Here is a 19,525-nt window from a genome sequence, read left to right on the forward strand (position 1 = left end):
ACGATGGTGGTAGTGATGATGGTGATGATGACGATGGTGGTGATGATGGTGGCGGTGATGATGCCAATGGTGATGATGGTAGTGGTGATGATGACGATGGTGGTGATGGTGGTGGTGATGATGACGATGGTGATGATGGTAGTGGTGATGATAATGATGGTGGTGATGGTAGTGGTGATGATGACGATGGTGGTGATGATGGTGGCGGTGATGATGACGATGGTGATGATGGTAGTGGTGATGATGACGATGGTAGTGGTGATGATGACGATGGTGGTGATGGTGGTGGTGATGATGACGATGGTAGTGATGGTGGTGGTGATGATAACGATGGTGATGATGGTAGTGGTGATGATTACGATGGTAGTGGTGATGATTGCTTACCGTCGTTGGACACCGTCGGATCTGAGCTCGGGTATCTTGAATGCTGAGCCCTTCGAGGATGCCTTCAGTGACATTCCTCGCCTCCAGCATGAATCCAACAAAAGCGTCTGTCCCAGTCAGGGTCACTACCACCACCACCACAAAAACAACAACAACAACAAAGACGGTCTCATATGTTATATACACTACGTTATACACTACGCTATACACTGCACTGTACACTACACTACACACTACACTACTATACACTACACTGCACACTACACTACACACTACACTACAGGATACACTATACACTACACTATACACTACACTATACACTACACACTACACTATACACTACACTACGCTATACACTACACTACTATACATTACACTACACTACTATACATTACACTACACACTACACTACACACTACACTACTATACACTACACTATACACTACACTATACACTACACTACACACTAAACTATACACTACACTATACACTACACTACACACGACACTACACACTAAACTATACACTACACTATACACTACACTACACACTACACTACACACTATACACTACACTATACACTACACTACACTACCATACACTACACTACACACTACACTACACACTATACACTACGTTATACACCACGCTATACACTACACTACACACTACACTACTATACAGTACACTATACACTACACACTACACTAGACACTACACTCTATACACTACACTATACTCTACTCTACAATCTACACTACTATACACTATACACTACACTATACACTATGCTATACACTATACAAAACACTATACAACACACTATACACTACACTATACACTACACTACTATACACTACACTATACACTACACTACACACTACACTATACACTACACTACACACTACTATACACTACACTATACACTAGACACTACTATACACTACACTATACACTACACTATAAACTACACACTACACTATACACTACACACTACTATACACTACACTATACACTACACACTATACACTACACTACTATACACTACACTACTATACACTACACTATACACTACACTATACATTATACACTACACATTACTGTACACTACACTATATACTACAGTATACACTACACTACTATACACTACACTATACACTACACACTACTATACACTACATTATACACTACACTATACACTACACACTATACACTACACTATACACTACACTACACTATATACTACACTATACACTACACTATACACTATACACTACACCATACAATACACTATACACTACACTATACACTAGACTATACACTACTACTATACACTACACTATACATTACACTATACACTACACTATACACTACACTACACACTACAGGCAAATACTCATGTCGATTCTAAATGTGGAGGGGAAAGATGCGGAGAGAGAGAGAGAGACGCAGACTCCAAATCTACAGCAGCAGCAGCAGGCGTCGTCAGGGTCGGGATCGAACCCACGACCTCCTGCGTACCAGGCGAGGCAGTCAACATCTCATAGCCACCGTGATGATGATGAGAGAGACACAGACCTCCTGTATACCAGGCGAGGTAGTCAACATCTCCTAGCCACCGTGATGATGATGATGAGAGAGAGAGAGACACTGCAGACTCCAAATCTACAGCAGCAGCAGCAGGCATCGTCAGGGTGGGGATCGAACCCACGACCTCCTGCGTACCAGGCGAGGTAGTCAACATCTCATAGCCACCGTGATGATGATGATGATAGAGAGAGAGAGACACGCAAACTCCAAATCTACAGCAGCAGCAGGCGTCGTCAGGGTGGGGATCGAACCCACGACCTCCTGCGTACCAGGCGAGGTAGTCAACATCTCCTAGCCACCGTGATGATGATGATGAGAGAGAGAGAGACACTGCAGACTCCAAATCTGCAGCAGCAGCAGCAGGCGTTGTCAGGGTGGTGATTGAACCCACGACCTCCTGCGTACCAGGCGAGGCAGTCAACATGTCGGAGCTGCGTCGAATCTCACCGGTTATCGGGATGTCGTCCTGGAAGGTCGTGCCGCTCGCGACGACCGTGTAGCCGCCCCCGCCGCCGCCCTGGGCCACGCTGTCGTGAAGGGGGGCCATCGAGGTACACACCGACTCCACGAAGCCCGACTCAAAGGCCGACGCGGGAGCCACGTGTCCGAGCATCGCCACCGCGGCCGCCATCATCATCATCATCATCGCCGTCGTCGTCATAGTCGTCCGCCGTGACGTCATCGCCGGCCGTCGTGACGTCATGGTGGTGATGGTGGTGCTGGTGGTGGTGGTGGTGGTTGTTGTTGGTGTCGTTATCCCTGGCGACAGGAGAGAGAGAGAGAGAGGCATTGCAGAATGTTCGACATATGGCAGTCGCGTTATAAGGGCACCACGGGGTGACCAGCCCCTCCCCACCCAGCCCCTCCCCACCCTCCCCTCCCCACCCAGCCCCACCCCTCCCATTTTACATACCCGGGTGTTTCCGGATACACGTGGACAGACATCCACAGACATACACAATTAATCCCCTGCCTCCTGTGAATGGAATCCCGGGTGGGCCTCCAGTCCGCTACGTTTCCTACTACCGGTAAAAAAGCTCCCTAACCTACCGGCCGGTCTCGAAAGACGTTGCGAGTGCCCGTTGCCGCCCACGGCTCTGAGTTGATGTCAGCTACCTAGTGGGACCCTCACTTATTGGTTCTGACACTGGTGGTGAGAACAGGTCCATGCGAGAGTCCGATGTCTTTGGCGTAGGCCAATTCGTCTCCAAAGGACGCTGCTGCAAGCACCCGTTGCTGCTCACGGACCTGGGTTGATTATCGGCTAGCCCGTTGGTTTCTGACACTGCTGGTGAGACCAGGCCAAGGATGGGATCGGCCCTGTCTGGTGTGGGGCAATCGGTCTCAAAAGACACAAAGGTCCCCGGCGTGGCCTCGAACAGGCCTGCTGGTGGCAAGTGCTGTTTGTAGCAAGCAAGCAGCAGCACCCAATGAAGGCCGGCACCTGTGGCATGATGAGGTGGTGCGCTTGGCCAGCATCGCAAAGACAAAGGTCCCCCGTGTAGCCTCAAACAGATTGTCGGGGCAAAGTGCTGTTTGTAGTCAGCAGCAGCAGCAGCATCTGTGAAGGCTAACCGGCACCGCGGCACACGAGAGGGGTGGGTGGGTGGGTGGCCAGCGCCACAAAGACAAAGGTCCCCCGTGTAGCCTCAATGTGCTGTTGGGGGCAAGTGCGGTGAGCGGTTCAAGGCATTTCGTCATCCAACTCGGGTCGCCGGGTTCGTAGGGGCACCGCGCTAACCACTGCACCACCGCTCCACCAAGCGCGTGCCCCGCGCGCTTTGAATTCTCCAACCGGTGGTGGGGGTGGTGGTGGTGGTGGGGGTGGTGGTGGGGGTGGGAGTTGTGGTGGTGGTGGGGTTTGTTAGGGTGGTGGTGGTGGTGAGGTTGGTGGTGAGGTTGGTGGTGGGGGTGGTGGTGGGGTTTGTGGGGGTTGTTAGGGTGGTGGTGGTGGTGGGGGTGGGAGTGGTGGGGGTTGTGGGGGTGGTGGTGGTGGGGTTTGTGGGGGTTGTTAGGGTGGTGGTGGTGGTGGGGGTGGGAGTGGTGGGGGTTGTGGGGGTGGTGGTGGTGGGGTTTGTGGGGGTGGTGGTGGGGGTGGTGGTGGGGGTGGTGGTGGTGGTGGGGTTTGTGGGGGTGGTGGTGGTGGGGTTTGTGGGGGTTGTTAGGGTGGTGGTGGTGGGAGTGGTGGTGGGAGTGGTGGGGGTTGTGGGGGTGGTGGTGGTGGGGTTTGTGGGGGTGGTGGTGGGGGTGGGAGTGGTGGGGGTTGTTAGGGTGGTGAGGTTGGTGGTGGGGTTGGTGGTGGGGTTTGTTGGTGGGGGTTGTTAGGGTGGTGGTGGTGGTGGTGGTGAGGTTGGTGGTGGGGTTGGTGGTAGGGTTTGTGGGGGTTGTTAGGGTGGTGGTGGTGGTGAGGTTGGTGGTGGGGTTGGTGGTGGGGTTTGTTGGTGGGGGTGTGGTCGACTTCTCACTCCATTGGATCTCCTTTCGCGATTGTTGGCTGTTGATTAGCCCCAAAACAAACAGACAAAGGTCCCCCGTGTAGCCTCTAACAGACTGTAGGGGCAAGTGCCGTTAGCGAGCACCTATGAAGGCCGGAACGGTACACGAGGGGGTGGGTGGCCAGCACCACGCCCGACCGCCTTTGTCTCCCTAGTGGCGATGTTTACTACACATCGCACCGAGTACTCATTTGAGGCTGAGTCGACCTAGGGGAGGCCCACACTCACCCACACTCAGCCACACTCACTCATGCACACAAACAACAACAACCACCATTCGCTACTCAATGGCGGTGATGTCACCACGCCGCTTGTGCCAGGCTAGGTGCACGTTGAGCACCACGTGAAGTGTCGAACGCCCGCTGGCAGGAGGTCACCGGGCAGACCCAGCAGGTGCTACACACACACCCACACACACCTACACACACACACCTACACACACACACCTACACATCCCACACACACCACACACACATAGACACCTACACACCCCACACACACATACCTACACATACACACACACACCTACACAACCCACACACACCTACACACCACACACACACACCTACACACCCCATACACACCTACACACCCCACACACACACACCTACACACCCCATACACACCTACACACCCCATACACACCTACACACCCCACACACACCTACACACCCCATACACACCTACACACCCCACACACACCTACACACCCCACACACTTATACACCCCACACACACACATCCATTCACACACCTCCACACACACCTACACATCCACACGCACACACCTACACATCCACCCACACACCCACCCAGACACACACACTCCCACACCTCCACACACACCTCCACACTCACCTACACATCCACACCCCACACACACACACACGCACACACCCCCCACACACACTCCCACACCTCCACACACACATCCACACGCACACACACACACACCTACACATCCACAACCTACCCACACACCAAGACACACCCACACACCCACTCCCACACACCCACACACACAACCCACACACCCACCGAGACACACCCAGACACACCCCAACGCTGTCACCTCACACGCACCTGTGAAAGATGACCACCAGCTCTGCGCTAAATGTATCCCTGGCCAGCGGGCGTCACGCGATGTTGAAATCCCATGGGGTCTGCCCCCGTCTGACATTCCGTCCACACACACACACGCGCCACTAAGCCGTGTTATTGTTAGTTTAACAGTGTGCGTGTGTGTGTGCCTATGGGGAGCGGTGGTGCAGCGGTTAGCGCTACGCTGCGCTACGAACCTGGCGACCCGGGTTCGATTCCCGCTCACGGCCAACACCGCCAGTGACGATTATCTGAACCGGTCCCGGGGCCTCCCCCCTAGGTCGACTCGGCCTCAAATGAGTACCTGGTGCGGTGTGTAGTAAACACCCGCCACTGGGGAGACAAAGGCGGTCGGGCGTGGTGCTGGCCACCCACCCCCTCGTGTACCGGTCCGGCCTTCATAGGTGCTGCTCGCTAACAGCACTTGCCCCTGCAGTCTGTTAAGGCTATATGGGGGATCTTTGTGTGCCTATGGGGGTCGTCCAAAAAATATATATAAAACATGCTTCAAATCGCTTTAAGCTATTGTTGTCATTGTAGTAGTTGCGTATTTAATGTGGCGCCGCCACTCTGATGTTGTAGGAAGAAAACTTTTATTTAAAAAAGTCTATTTAATTAAGTAGAACGTGTAGTGTCTATATTTAGTTATAAAGTTGCGCAATTTCATGTGACGTCAAATTTCTCACCCCACCCCCCCTCGTCATGAATGTCTGACTCCTCCCCTTAGGTGCGTGACGTCATTTATGGACGGCCCCTTTGTGTGTGGGACTTCTTTCACGCCGTACGTAGCCAACCGTTGCTAATCGGAGGTACGGGGGGGGGGACAACAGCTTAAACAACAACAACAACAACGAGATACAACAACAACAATAATAACGAGAAACAGTTCTACAGAAATTAGTTTGTCAATTTAGCATAGTAGTGTAGTGTATAGTGTAGTGTATAGTGGAGTGTATAGTGTAGTGTATAGTGTAGTGTAGTGTATAGTGTAGTGTATAGTGTAGTGTATAGTGTAGTAGTGTATAGTGTAGTGTATAGTGTAGTGTATAGTGGAGTGTGTATAGTGTAGTGTGTAGTGTATAGTGTAGTAGTGTATAGTGGAGTGTGCATAGTGTAGTGTGTAGTGTAGTGTATAGTGTAGTTGTGTATAGTGTAGTGTATAGTGGAGTGTGTATAGTGTAGTGTGTAGTGTAGTGTATAGTGTAGTAGTGTATAGTGTAGCGTATAGTAGTGGTGTATAGTGTAATAGTGTAGAGTGTAGTGTATAGTGTAGTGTATAGTGTAGTCTATGTTGTAGTGTATAGTGTAGTGTAATGTGTAGTGCAGTGTGTAGTGTATAGTGTAGTGCAGTGTGTAGTGTATAGTGTAGTCTATGTTGACATTCTTTCACATCGGACGTAGCTAACCGTGCGAGGGGGGTTGAAGATCAACAACAAGATAAACAACAACCTAAACAACAACAAACTAAACAGGAACAAACTGTTATACACTCAAATGAGAATAGCTCAAACAAGTGGCTTATCATCATCACCATCATCACCACCACCACGTGGGTATTTATAGCAGCCGTCAAATACTCGACAACACGTGGCGGTGGTGACGTCGCCGATTCAAAACGTGGAGGGGAAAACCCGTGTGGAAAAATCCACACGAACACGAAGAGCGAGAGAAACACCGCGAACTCCAAATCTACAGCAGCAGCAGCAGGCGTTGTCAGGGTCGGGATGGAACCCACGACCTCCTGCGTACCAGGACGAGGTAGTCAACATCTCATAGCCACCGTGATGATGATGGTGATGAGAGAAAGACACAGACTCCAAATCTACAGCAACAGCAGGCGTCAGGGTCGGGATCGAACCCACGGCCTCCTGTACACCAGGCGAGGTAGTCAACATCTCCTAGCCACCGTGATGATGATGAGAGAGAGAGAGAGAGACGCAGACTCCAAATCTACAACAGCAGCAGGGGCTGTCAGGGTGGGGATCGAACCCACGACCTCCTGCGTACCAGGCGAGGTAGTCAACATTTCATAGCCACCGTGATGATGATGATGAGAGAGAGACGCAGACTCCAAATCTACAGCAGCAGCAGGCGTCGTCAGGGTGGGGATCGAACCCACGACCTCCTGTAGTACCAGGCGAGGTAGTCAACATCTCATAGCCACCGTGATGATGATGATGAGAGAGAGAGACAGACAGACTCCAAATCTACAGCAGCAGGCATCAGGGTTGGGATCGAACCCACGACCTCCTGTAGACCAGGCGAGGTAGTCAACCTATCCTAGCCACCGTAATGATGATGAGAGAGACAGAGACGCAGACTCCAAATCTACAGCAGCAGCAGGCGTTGTCAGGGTGGGGACCGAACCCACGGCCTCCTGTAGACCAGGCGAGCTAGTCAACATCTCCTAGCCACCGTGATAATGATGATGATGATGAGAGAGAGATACAGACTCCACATAGACCTCCTGTAGACCAAGCGAGGTAGTCAACATCTCCTAGCCACCGTGATGATGATGAGAGAGAGAGACGCAGACTCCAAATATACAGCAGCAGGCTTCAGGGTCGGGATCGAACCCACGACCTCCTGTAGACCAGGCGAGGTAGTCAACATCTCCTAGCCACCGTGATGATGATGATGAGAGAGAGATAGACGCAGACTCCAAATCTACAGCAGCAGCAGGCGCTGTCAGGGTGGGGATCGAACCCACGACCTCCTGCGTACCAGGCGAGGTAGTCAACATCTCATAGCCACCGTGATGATGATGAGAGAGAGAGACACACAGACTCCAAATCTACAGCAGCAGGCATCAGGGTCGGGATCGAACCCACGACCTCCTGTAGACCAGGCGAGGTAGTCAACCTATCCTAGCCACCGTAATGATGATGAGAGAGACAGAGACGCAGACTCCAAATCTACAGCAGCAGCAGGCGTTGTCAGGGTGGGGATCGAACCCACGACCTCCTGTAGACCAGGCGAGGTAGTCAACATCTCCTAGCTACCGTGATGATGATGAGAGAGAGAGACACAGACTCCAAATCTACAGCAGCAGCAGTAGGCGTTGTCAGGGTGGGGATCGAACCCACGACCTCCTGTATACCAGGCGAGGTAGTCAACATTTCGCAATCGCTCAGCGCTTTCAGATGCACTGTTTCTGCGGCCGTCTGGAACGCTCTTCCCCTTCCGATATTAGGAAGCCGCTGGGAGCTTCGCTGCCACTTTTACATCGCCGCCAGCGTACGGTGCGAAAGAAGTTCAACGCACATAACATACGCATGAGTATGGGTCTCTGTGGGTCTCTATGGGTCTCTGTGGGTCTCTATGGGTCTCTGTGGGTCTCTGTGGGTCTCTATGGGTCTCTATGGGTCTCTGTGGGTCTCTGTGGGTCTCTATGGGTCTCTGTGGGTCTCTGTGGGTCTCTATGGGTCTCTATGGGTCTCTATGGGTCTCTATGGGTCTCTGTGGGTCTCTATGTGTCTCTGTGGGTCTCTATGGATCTCTGTGGGTCTCTGTGGGTCTCTCTGGGTCTCTATGGGTCTCTATGGGTCTCTGTGGGTCTCTCTGGGTCTCTATGGGTCTCTGTGGGTCTCTGTGGGTCTCTGTGGGTCTCTGTGGGTCTCTGTGGGTCTCTATGGGTCTCTATGGGTCTCTGTGGGTCTCTGTAGGTCTCTATGGGTCTCTATGGGTCTCTGTGGGTCTCTGTGGGTCTCTGTGGGTCTCTGTGGGTCTCTCTGGGTCTCTGTGGGTCTCTATGGGTCTCTGTGGGTCTCTATGGGTCTCTGTGGGTCTCTATGGGTCTCTATGGGTCTCTCTGGATCTCTATGGGTCTCTCTGGATCTCTGTGGGTCTCTATGGGTCTCTGTGGGTCTCTATGGGTCTCTATGGGTCTATGAGTCTCTGTATCTGTGGGTCTCTATGGTTTTACGGGTCTCTAGATCTCTGTGGGTCTCTATGGGTCTCTATGGGTCTCTGTGGGTCTCTATGGGTCTCTCTGGGTCTCTATGGTTCTATGAGTCTCTGTATCTGTGGGTCTCTGTGGGTCTCTATGGGTTTCTATGGGTCTCTGTGGATCTCTATTGGAGCTACGCTGCACATTTACATCATCAACAGCATCCAGATTGACAAACTCGTTCCGTTACCACTGCTTCTTGTTGTTGTTTAGTTTGTTGGTTTTCTCTCCCCCCGCCCCCCGCAACCTACCAATAGCAACGGTTGGCTACGTACGGTGCCTTAGAAGTTCAACACACAAAAGACAAAGGTCCCCCGGGTAGCCTGTGACAGCATGTCGGGGCAAAGCGCTGTTAGCAAGCACCTACAAACAGACACACACACAGACACACATACACACACACACCTGTACACACGCACACACCTTTACACACACACAGACACACACACACAGACACCTACACACACACACACCTACACACACACACACCTTTACACAAAAAACAAAGATCCCCCATATAGCCTTAACAGACTGTAGGGGCAAGTGCTGTTAGCGAGCACCTATGAAGGCCGGAACGGTACACGAGGGGGTGGGTGGCCAGCACCACGCCCGACCGCCTTTGTCTCCCCAGTGACGATGTTTACACACCGCACCGGGTATTCATTTGAGGCTGAGTCGACCTAGGGGAGGCCCGGGACCGGTTCAGATAATCGTCACTGGTGTTGGCCGTGAGCGGGAATCGAACCCGTGTCGCCGGGTTCATAGCGCAGCGTAGCGCTAACCGCTACACTATCGCTCCCCACATACCTTTGCAACAACAACAACAACAACCGCCATTCGCCACTAAGTGGCGGTGACGTCACCACGACGCTTGTGCCAGGCTATGTGCACCCTGAGGCCACGTGAAGTGTCGAACGCCCGCTGGCAGGAGGTCACGGGGCAGACCCAGGTGCCACGGGTCGACTGACTGAGATGACTGGCTGATGCACCACCTGTGCCCCCTACTGTGCCAACCTGCTGTGCTTTAGCCACCCGGCGCTCCGCTCGCTGTTGTGAGCGTCGCTCCTCCGCCCTCCGTTGTTGTTGGAGGGCGACTGCCTCCAACTGCCCAGTAGCATCCTTCACGAGCCTCCTCCACAGAGGCCGATCTTGACACCGCTGGTACCAGTCATCGGCAAGTCCACTCAGCTCCACGTCCTCCTGTACCACATCACTCCATCTCTTCTCTAGCCCGTGCCGCGCCCGCTTAGCCCCCTCAATCCGGCCAAACAAAAGCTGTTTCGGCATGCGGTGGCTGGGCATGCGGGCTACATGACCCAGCCATCGCAGCCTTGCCTGCCGGAGGAGCTCACCGATGGGACCCTGCCCAGATCTTTCAAGGATTTGTGAGCTCCTCACACAATCCAGTCTGGTTAAACCCAGGATGGATCGTAGGCAGGCCAGCCTAAATGTTTCTAACCGGCGAAGATGTTCCATTAGGGGGGTCCACGTTTCGCAAGCGTAGAGAAGGGAGGGAATGACCGTGGCCGAGAAGACCTGAAGCTTAGTGCGGAGCGACAGACCAGGTAGCTTCCACACAGCGTTACGCAACCGATGAAAAGATATTGCCGCTCGACTGATTCGGAGTGAGACCTCTGCTGTTAAACTGGAGCCAGTCATAAGCACACTGCCCAGGTATGGGAAACGCTCCACTCTCTCCACAACTGCCCCATCACCGATTGGGAGTTGTGGGGGTGGAGCGTCCGATGGTACAAAATACCCAGGCAGGTGCTTAGTTTTGGTGGGGCTGAGGGTAAGGCCCCACCTCTTAGTGGCACGCTCCAGTCTCAGCAGCAGCGTCTCCAACTCCTCCTCTGACTGAGCAGCTATTACCAAATCATCAGCATACATAACGTGGTTGAGCAATAGGGAGCCATCCCTTGACCGCACCCGGGCATCGATTAGCCTCCCATTATATCTGTACCATATGGAGATTCCCCCGGTACAGCTATTGAAGGCTTCACGAACTACGTGGTCAAAATAGATGTTAAATAATGTTGGAGCCAGAGGACATCCCTGTCGCACCCCAAGGTGTACAGGGAATGGCTCTGACTCCCGGCCACGTAGTTTTACCCGGGCCCGCTCACCATCATGAAGGTCCTTAATGATCGTGAGCAGAGGATCAGGTACTCCAAAAGCACGAAGAACGACCCACAGCCCAGGCCTACTGATGGTATCATAGGCCTTGACCAGGTCAATAAAGCAGAGATGTAGGTCTTGTTGGAATTCCCTACACCTCTGCTGTAGCAGACGGACAGAAAATATGGCATCCGTGCAGGACCACCCTTTCCTGAAACCGCATTGGGGCTCCGCAAGCCTCTCCTCAGCGTGCCTGGCAAGGCGATGCTGAATAATCCTTGCCAGGACCTTTCCCGGCACACTGAGGAGTGAGATGCCCCTGTAGTTGTTACAGTCTGTGCGGTCCCCCTTCTTAAAAAGGGGGACCACCAGGGCATCCTTCCAATCCTGCGGAACCCGTCCAGTGGTCCAGACTGTTGTTATGATGTCATATAGGGCAGTCTGTGCACAAACGCCACCCTCCCTCAGCATTTCGCTTGGGAGATCATCTCTGCCCGCTGCCTTTCCTGGTCTCAGACTCCGGATCGCCTTCAATACTTCCTCAGCAGATGGCACCTCAGCCAGCCACTCACAGGGGGTGACTTCATCCAATATTTGAGGCACCGCAGCCTCAGCAGGGTCATCCTCACTTTGTGCCACGATGTTTTCCTGGCTGAGGGATTTTCCCTCACCCAGGACCTCACAGAAATGCTCAGCAAATCTGCGAACCTGTTCCTGGGGGTCGGAAATTGGATCACCGTTTTTTCCCCTAATGATGGTAATAGGTGTGGCGCTGCAGGTTACTTTTTTGATGGAGTTAAATAGAGATTTGTGATCACGGGCCACTGAGGCAGACTCCATCTCCTCAGCAACCCGCGACCACCACCCATCCTTGCAGCGCCTCACGGCTCTCTGAACCTCCGAGCGAAGGCTGCGGTACGCCTCCTCATTCTCTGACGTGGGATTCTGTAGCCGATGACAGTGGGCCTGTCGCTTTTTCTCAACCATCCTGAACAACTCCTCTGTCAGCCAGGGTGTCTGGGGAGGTCTGGAGCGCGTACCCAAAGCAGCCATAGCAGCTGCATGAGTCACAGTCCTAAACCTCGCCCATTTACCCTCGACATCAGGAGGAGTCGGGGACGATGCCAATCCCAGCCGCAAGCGATGATGAAATTCTCGCTTGCAACTTTCATCAGATAACTGAGACCAGGCCACTTTAGGTTGGAATGGGGTCCTGGGTGTACACCCACCACCGGAGTGGAAGAATGGCAGGCGCATCTTACAGATGACTAGTCGATGGTCAGAGGGCAGATCAGCTCCACGGTAGGTCCTGGTGTCAAGGACATGGGCTCGCATTCGCTGGTCCGTCACTATGTAGTCCAGCAGATGTTCTTGCTTGGACCCGGCATGCATCCATGATGTTGTGTGGATGCGCCGATGCCGGAACAGCGTGTTGGTAATTACAAGCCCATGGGCTGCACAAAAATCTAGCAGCCTCCTACCGTTGTTATTGAGCTGATCTGGCCCATGCCCTCCAATCACTCCAGACCAGGTGCCAGTATCATGACCAACTCGGGCATTGAAGTCACCCAACATGATGACTCTATCCCGAGGGGCCACTTTAGCCAGCACCTGTGACAGGAGGTCATAGAAGGCATCTGACTCATCGGCTTTGCCTGCATCCCTCCACGGATGTTCATCTTCGGTGGGGGCATAAGTAACCACGACCACCATTCCTCGCCTCCGGTTGATGGGAAGGCGAGCCCAAAGTAGCCTGGGGCTTACAGCTTCCCACACCTCACCGCCACGCTCCCACGCCCCCTTCATTCTTTTGTTCAAAAGAAGACCCACACCCTGTTGTTTGGCAGTCTGCTGCCCCGAGTAGAGGACTGTCCACCCCTCATGGTGGCAGGAGCCAGAGCCGGTCCACCGGACCTCCTGAATGCCGCATAGATCCAGGCGGTACCGGTCCAGCTCCCGACAGAGGAGTGGCAGCCTCTCCTCTGCAGTGAGCGTTCGAACATTCCACGTGGCCACCCGTAGTGGCTTTTCGTTGTTTCTGGAGTAGCCCCGAGGGTAGGTATTCAATCTCCTGGCTCCGCCAATTGGGGTTTGGCCAGGAGACGTCATAGACGCCTGGCCCCCCGGGGCCTCCGGCACAAGCTTAGTTGTTACATGTTTCAGTTTAATTCGTGGTTTCGTGGTAATTAATTGAAGGTGAAGGGGTTACCAGCCCCTCGCACCCGTCCAGAGCCCCCGTTTAGCCCCTGTGGTGGACACATATGCCATGAGGGGAGGAGCCAATCAAAATTGGATCTCCCCCCACAGCGCTGTCCACGACAGAGTTGCCCGTCCGGCATCGCGAGGAGGTAGGGGGTTGTTTTACCTTTGCACACACACAGACACACACAGACACACACACACACACCTGTACATAGGTGAGTGTTGCATCAACCCCCCCACCCACCCACCCCTCGCTGCGGAACATTCACACGAGGGGGTTGGGTGGTCGCCCAGCACCACGAACGCCCGGCCGCCTTTGTCTCCCCCAGCGACCGACGGGGACTTATTCGAGGCCGTGATCAGGGGAATCGAACTCGTGGGACGCGCAGCGCGCTAACCGCTGCGCCACCGCTCCCCCGACCCCCTGCCATTTGAATTATCCCACGGACGGAATCGCTATTCGTCGTCGCCGTCATCACGAATGTTGTTCCAACCGGTTTCGCCAGTTCTCGCAGAACGGACAGTCGAGGGAGGGCCGTATCGAGTTCACTCACCCACCCATCCACTCGATCATTCACTCATCCACTCACTCAGCCACTCACCCACTCGATCATTCACTCACCCACCCACCCACTTGATCATTCACTCACCCACCCACCCACTTGATCATTCACTCACCCACTCACCTACCCACTTGATCATTCACTCACCCACCCACCCACTCACTCACCCACCCACTCACCCACTCACTTGATCATTCACTCACCCACCCACCCACCCACTTGATCATTCACTCACCCACCCACTCACCCACCCACTCACCCACTCACTTGATCATTCACTCTCCCACCCACTTGATCATTCACTCACCCACTCACTCATTCAATAATTCATTCACTCACCCACTCACCCACTCGATCATTCACTCACCCACCCACTCACTCACCCACCCACTCGATTATTCACTCGCCATCTCACTCACTCACCCTCTCACTCACCCACTCAATCACCCACCCACTCGATCATTCACTCACGCACTCACTCACCCACTCACCCACCCACTCACCCACCCACTCATCCACCCACCCACTCATCCACTCACTTGATCATTCACCCACTCACTCACCCACCCACTCAATCATTCACTCATCGACCCACTCGATCAATCACTCACCCACCCACTTGATCATTCACTCACCCACTTACTCACCCACTCACTCTCAAAATTGTGACATATCTTGGCCTCGTGAGTTCTTCCCACGGGCACACAGAGAGTCAACGGGCGCAGTCATTCTCAAAGCGCGGGGAAGAGCTGCTGCTGCTGCTGTGTGGCCTAGCCTAGGGGCACCCCCAGTGGCAGCTGTCCCTGCTGTGTGGCCTAGCCTAGGGGCACCTCAGTGGCAGCTGTCCCTGTGCTGCTGCTGTGTGGCCTAGCCTAGGGGCACCCCCAGTGGCAGCTGTCCCTGTGCTGTCGTGTGGGCCTAGCCTAGGGGCACCCCCAGTGGCAGCTGTCCCTGTGATGCTGTGTGGTTTAGCCTAGGGGCACCCACAGTGGCAGCTGTCCCTGTGCTGCCGTGTGGCCTAGCCTATGGGCACCCCCAGTGGCAGCTGTCCCTGTGATGCCGTGTGGTTTAGCCTAGGGGCACCCCCAGTGGCAGCTGTCCCTGTGATGCTGTGTGGCCAAACCGAGGGGCACCCCCAGTGGCAGCTGTCCCTGTGTTGCTGTGTGGTCTAGCCTAAGGTCACGTGTAGGAGGGAGTGACATGGAACAGATGGAGATTAGTCCACACACGGGGTAGAAGGGAGTGAGATGGAACAGATGGAGATTAGTCCACACACGGGGTAGAAGGGAGTGAGATGGAACAGATGGAGATTAGTCCACACACGGTGTAGAAGGTGGAGTGAGATGGAACAGATGGAGATTAGTCCACCCACGTGGTAGAAGGGAGTGAGATGGAACAGATGGAGATTAGTCCACACACGGTGTAGAAGGGAGTGAAGATGGAACGGATGGAGATTAGTCCACACACGGGGTCGAAGGGAGTTAAGATGGAACGGATGGAGATTAGTCCACACACGTGGTAGAACCGAGTGAGATGGAACAGATGGAGATTAGTCCACACACGGGGTAGAAGGGAGTGAGATGGAACAGATGGAGATTAGTCCTCACCCGTAGTAGAAGCGAGTGAGATGGAACAGATGGAGATTAGTCTACACACGTGGTAGAACCGACTGAGATGGAACAGATGGAGATTAGTCCACACACGGGTAGAAGGGAGTGAGATGGAACGGATGGAGATTAGTCCACACACGTGGTAGAACCGAGTGAGATGGAACAGATGGAGATTAGTCCACACACGTGGTAGAACCGAGTGAGATGGAACAGATGGAGATTAGTCCACACACGTGGTATAACCGAGTGAGATGGAACAGATGGAGATTAGTCCACACACGTGGTAGAAGCGAGTGAGATGGAACGGATGGAGATTAGTCCACACACGTGGTAGAACCGAGTGAGATGGAACAGATGGAGATTAGTCCACACACGGGGTAGAAGCGAGTGAGATGGAACAGATGGAGACCCAGACGCCACGACTCCTATTCGACACCAACTATCGGAGTTGCACTTTGACTCTCTGGACATTGATTGGAACACCTTGTACAGTAGCACACCTGTACAGTAACACACCTGTACACGGACACACCTGTACACCGACACGCCTGTACGCACACCTTCACACTGAACACCTGTACACACACACACGTACACTAGCACACCTGTACACACACACGTACACTAGCACACCTGTATACTGAACACCTGTACACACACACACGTACACTAGCACACCTGTATACTGAACACCTGTACACACACACATGTACACTAGCACACCTGTATACTGAACACCTGTACACACACACACGTACACTAGCACACCTGTATACTGAACACCTGTACACACACACACACGTACACTAGCACACCTGTACACACGTACACTAGCACACCTGTATACTGAACACCTGTACACACACACGTACACTAGCACACCTGTATACTGAACACCTGTGCACACACACGTACACTAGCACACCTGTACACTGAACACCTGTGCACACACACACGTACACTAGCACACCTGTATACTGAACACCTGTACACACACACACATACACTAGCACACCTGTACACACACACGTACACTAGCACACCTGTACGCAAATACAAGCCACATGCTTTATGATCGTGTAAATGTTTCAATGTTGTGTCGTTAAAACCCACACCACCCGACACAGTCAACTAGTAAGGGTTGTCACGTCAACAGAACGTGGCCAATCTATGACTAGTAGAGCACTAGTGTATAGTGTAGTGTATAGTGTAGTGTATAGTGTAGTGTATAGTGTATAGTAGTGGTGTGTAGTGTAGTGTATAGTGTAGTGTGTAGTGTAGTATACTAGTACAGCACTAGTGTGTAGTGTAATGTATAGTGTAGTGTATAATGTAGTATACTAGTACAGCACTAGTGTGTAGTGTAGTGTGTAGTGTAGTGCATAGTGTAGTATACTAGTACAGCACTAGTGTGTAGTGCATAGTGTAGTGTGTAGTGTAGTGTAGTATTCTAGTACAGCACTAGTGTGTAGTGTAGTGTGTAGTGTATAGTGTAGTATACTAGTACAGCACTAGTGTGTAGTGTAGTGTCTAGCGTAGTGTATAGTGTAGTATACTAGTACAGCATTAGTGTATAGTGTAGTGTATAGTGTAGTGTATAGTGCAGTATATAGTGTAGTGTGTAGTGTAATGTATAGTGTATAGTGTAGTGTATAGTGTAGTGTGTAGTGTATAGTGTAGTGTATAGTGTAGCATACTAGTACAGCTCACCGTTTGTGTGTTGGAGAGCCAAGCCAAAGCATTTACAATCTGAGTACGACGTTTCACCAGTCATTACAACCGGCTTCATCTTTCCCACTGCGTGGGGCGATTACTGAGGCAAAGTACATGATGCGAGCCCTTTGAACTCATCCTTCCCGTCTCTTTAGTATATTAAAATAGCCCTTCCAAGAACGCTGCCCTTTGTAGGCATGCATTTAAATAATGTGGCATTTGATGAATGATTCGCTTCCACGCAGCACTAAGGCGGTAGCTATCCGAACGGTTAAGGTTATTTAGATTTATTTCAATTGCTATAGATTATCTAAATTAGTCTTGGCCAGTAGTAGCTAGTTTTGCGCAGATCTTCAACATTATCGGGAAAGCCTTTGTGTTAAATCGACATGCTGATGGAGCAAGTGCTGTTAGACAGCTCTGCTCAGACGCAGTCTGTACGACACCTACGCACGCACACACACACACACCTGTACATCACAAAGATAAAGACAAAGATCCCCCGTATAGCCGTAACAGACTGTAGGGGCAAGTGCTGTTAGCGAGCACCTATGAAGGCCGGTAACGGTACACGAGGGGGTGGGTGGCCAGCACCACGCCCGACCGCCTTAGTCTCCCCAGTGACGATGTTTACACACCGCACCGGGTATTCATTTGAGGCTGAGTCGACCTATATGAGGCCCAGGACCGGTTCAGATAATCGTCACTGGTGTTGGCCGTGAGCGGGAATCTAATCCGGGTCGCCAGGTTCATAGCGCAGCGTAGCGCTAACCGCTACACTACCGCTCACCTGTGTGTGTGTGTTCCACACACACAACAACAACAACAACCCCCATTCGCCACTAAGTGGCGGTGACGTCACCACGACGCTTGTGCCAGGCCATGTGCACCTTGAGGCCACACCTTTACACATACACACCTGTACACCACACACCTGTACACACACATACCTGTACACACACACACACCTGTACACCACACACCTGTACACCGCACACCTGTACACCGCACACCTGTACACCGCACACCTGTACACCGCACACCTGTACACACACACCTGTCCACACACACCTGCACACCACACACCTGTACACACACATACCTGTACACACACACACCTGTACACCACAAACCTGTACACACACACCTGTACACCGCACACCTGCACACCACACACCTGTACACACACACCTGTCCACACACACCTGCACACCACACACCTGTACATACACGCTCACCTGTACACACACCTGCACACCACACACCTGCACACCACACACCTGTACACACACCTGTACACACACCTGTACACACACCTGTACACACACCTGTACACACACACACACACGCTCACCTGTACACACACCTGCACACCACACACCTGTACACACACCTGTACACACACCTGTACACACGCTCACCTGTGTGTGTTTTCCACGCACCTGCACGCACCTGAAGCGCTCCTGTTTTGCGCGCGTCAGCAGCGACCTCGCGATTTATAGACGGCCACGTGCGTCTCCGTCAGAGGGCGTCCACACAGAGGCACACAGAGACAGAGGCACACAGAGACAGAGACACACAGAGACACACAGAGACACACAGAAACACACAGAGACACACACACAGAGACACACAGAGACACACAGAGACACACAGAGACACACAGAGACACACAGAGACACACAGAGACACACAGAGACAGAGGCACACAGAGACACACAGAGACACACAGAGACAGAGACACACAGAGACACACAGAGACACACAGAGACAGAGACACACAGAGACACACAGAGACAC

General features: G+C 52.7%; 1 protein-coding gene across 5 annotated transcripts in view; it reads right to left on the reverse strand.

Moving 5' to 3' along the window:
- The window catches only part of LOC116957432 (putative ferric-chelate reductase 1), a 43,092-nt gene extending 23,816 nt beyond the window's left edge, over nucleotides 1-19,276 (reverse strand). The window contains exons 1-3 of one of the 5 annotated variants that reach the window (XM_076056240.1): nucleotides 19,147-19,276; nucleotides 2,422-2,733; nucleotides 385-509 (exon numbers count right to left, since the gene is read on the reverse strand). In XM_076056240.1, the coding sequence (XP_075912355.1) occupies nucleotides 385-509; nucleotides 2,422-2,677 (381 nt within the window). In that variant the 5' untranslated portion in view covers nucleotides 2,678-2,733; nucleotides 19,147-19,276. Of the gene's footprint in view, nucleotides 1-384; nucleotides 510-2,421; nucleotides 2,734-3,024; nucleotides 3,252-3,418; nucleotides 3,565-17,722; nucleotides 18,549-19,146 lie in introns of those variants that run through there. The other 4 variants (XM_076056239.1, XM_032979570.2, XM_032979571.2 and 1 more) reach the window with 4 other exon arrangements.
- Between the last annotated feature and the right edge of the window lie 249 nt (nucleotides 19,277-19,525).

This window comes from Petromyzon marinus, chromosome 74 (genome assembly GCF_048934315.1).
Source record: "Petromyzon marinus isolate PM22_M1 ecotype Great Lakes invasive population chromosome 74, UKy_Petmar_22M1.pri1.0, whole genome shotgun sequence".
NCBI classification, from domain to species: domain Eukaryota; kingdom Metazoa; phylum Chordata; class Hyperoartia; order Petromyzontiformes; family Petromyzontidae; genus Petromyzon; species Petromyzon marinus.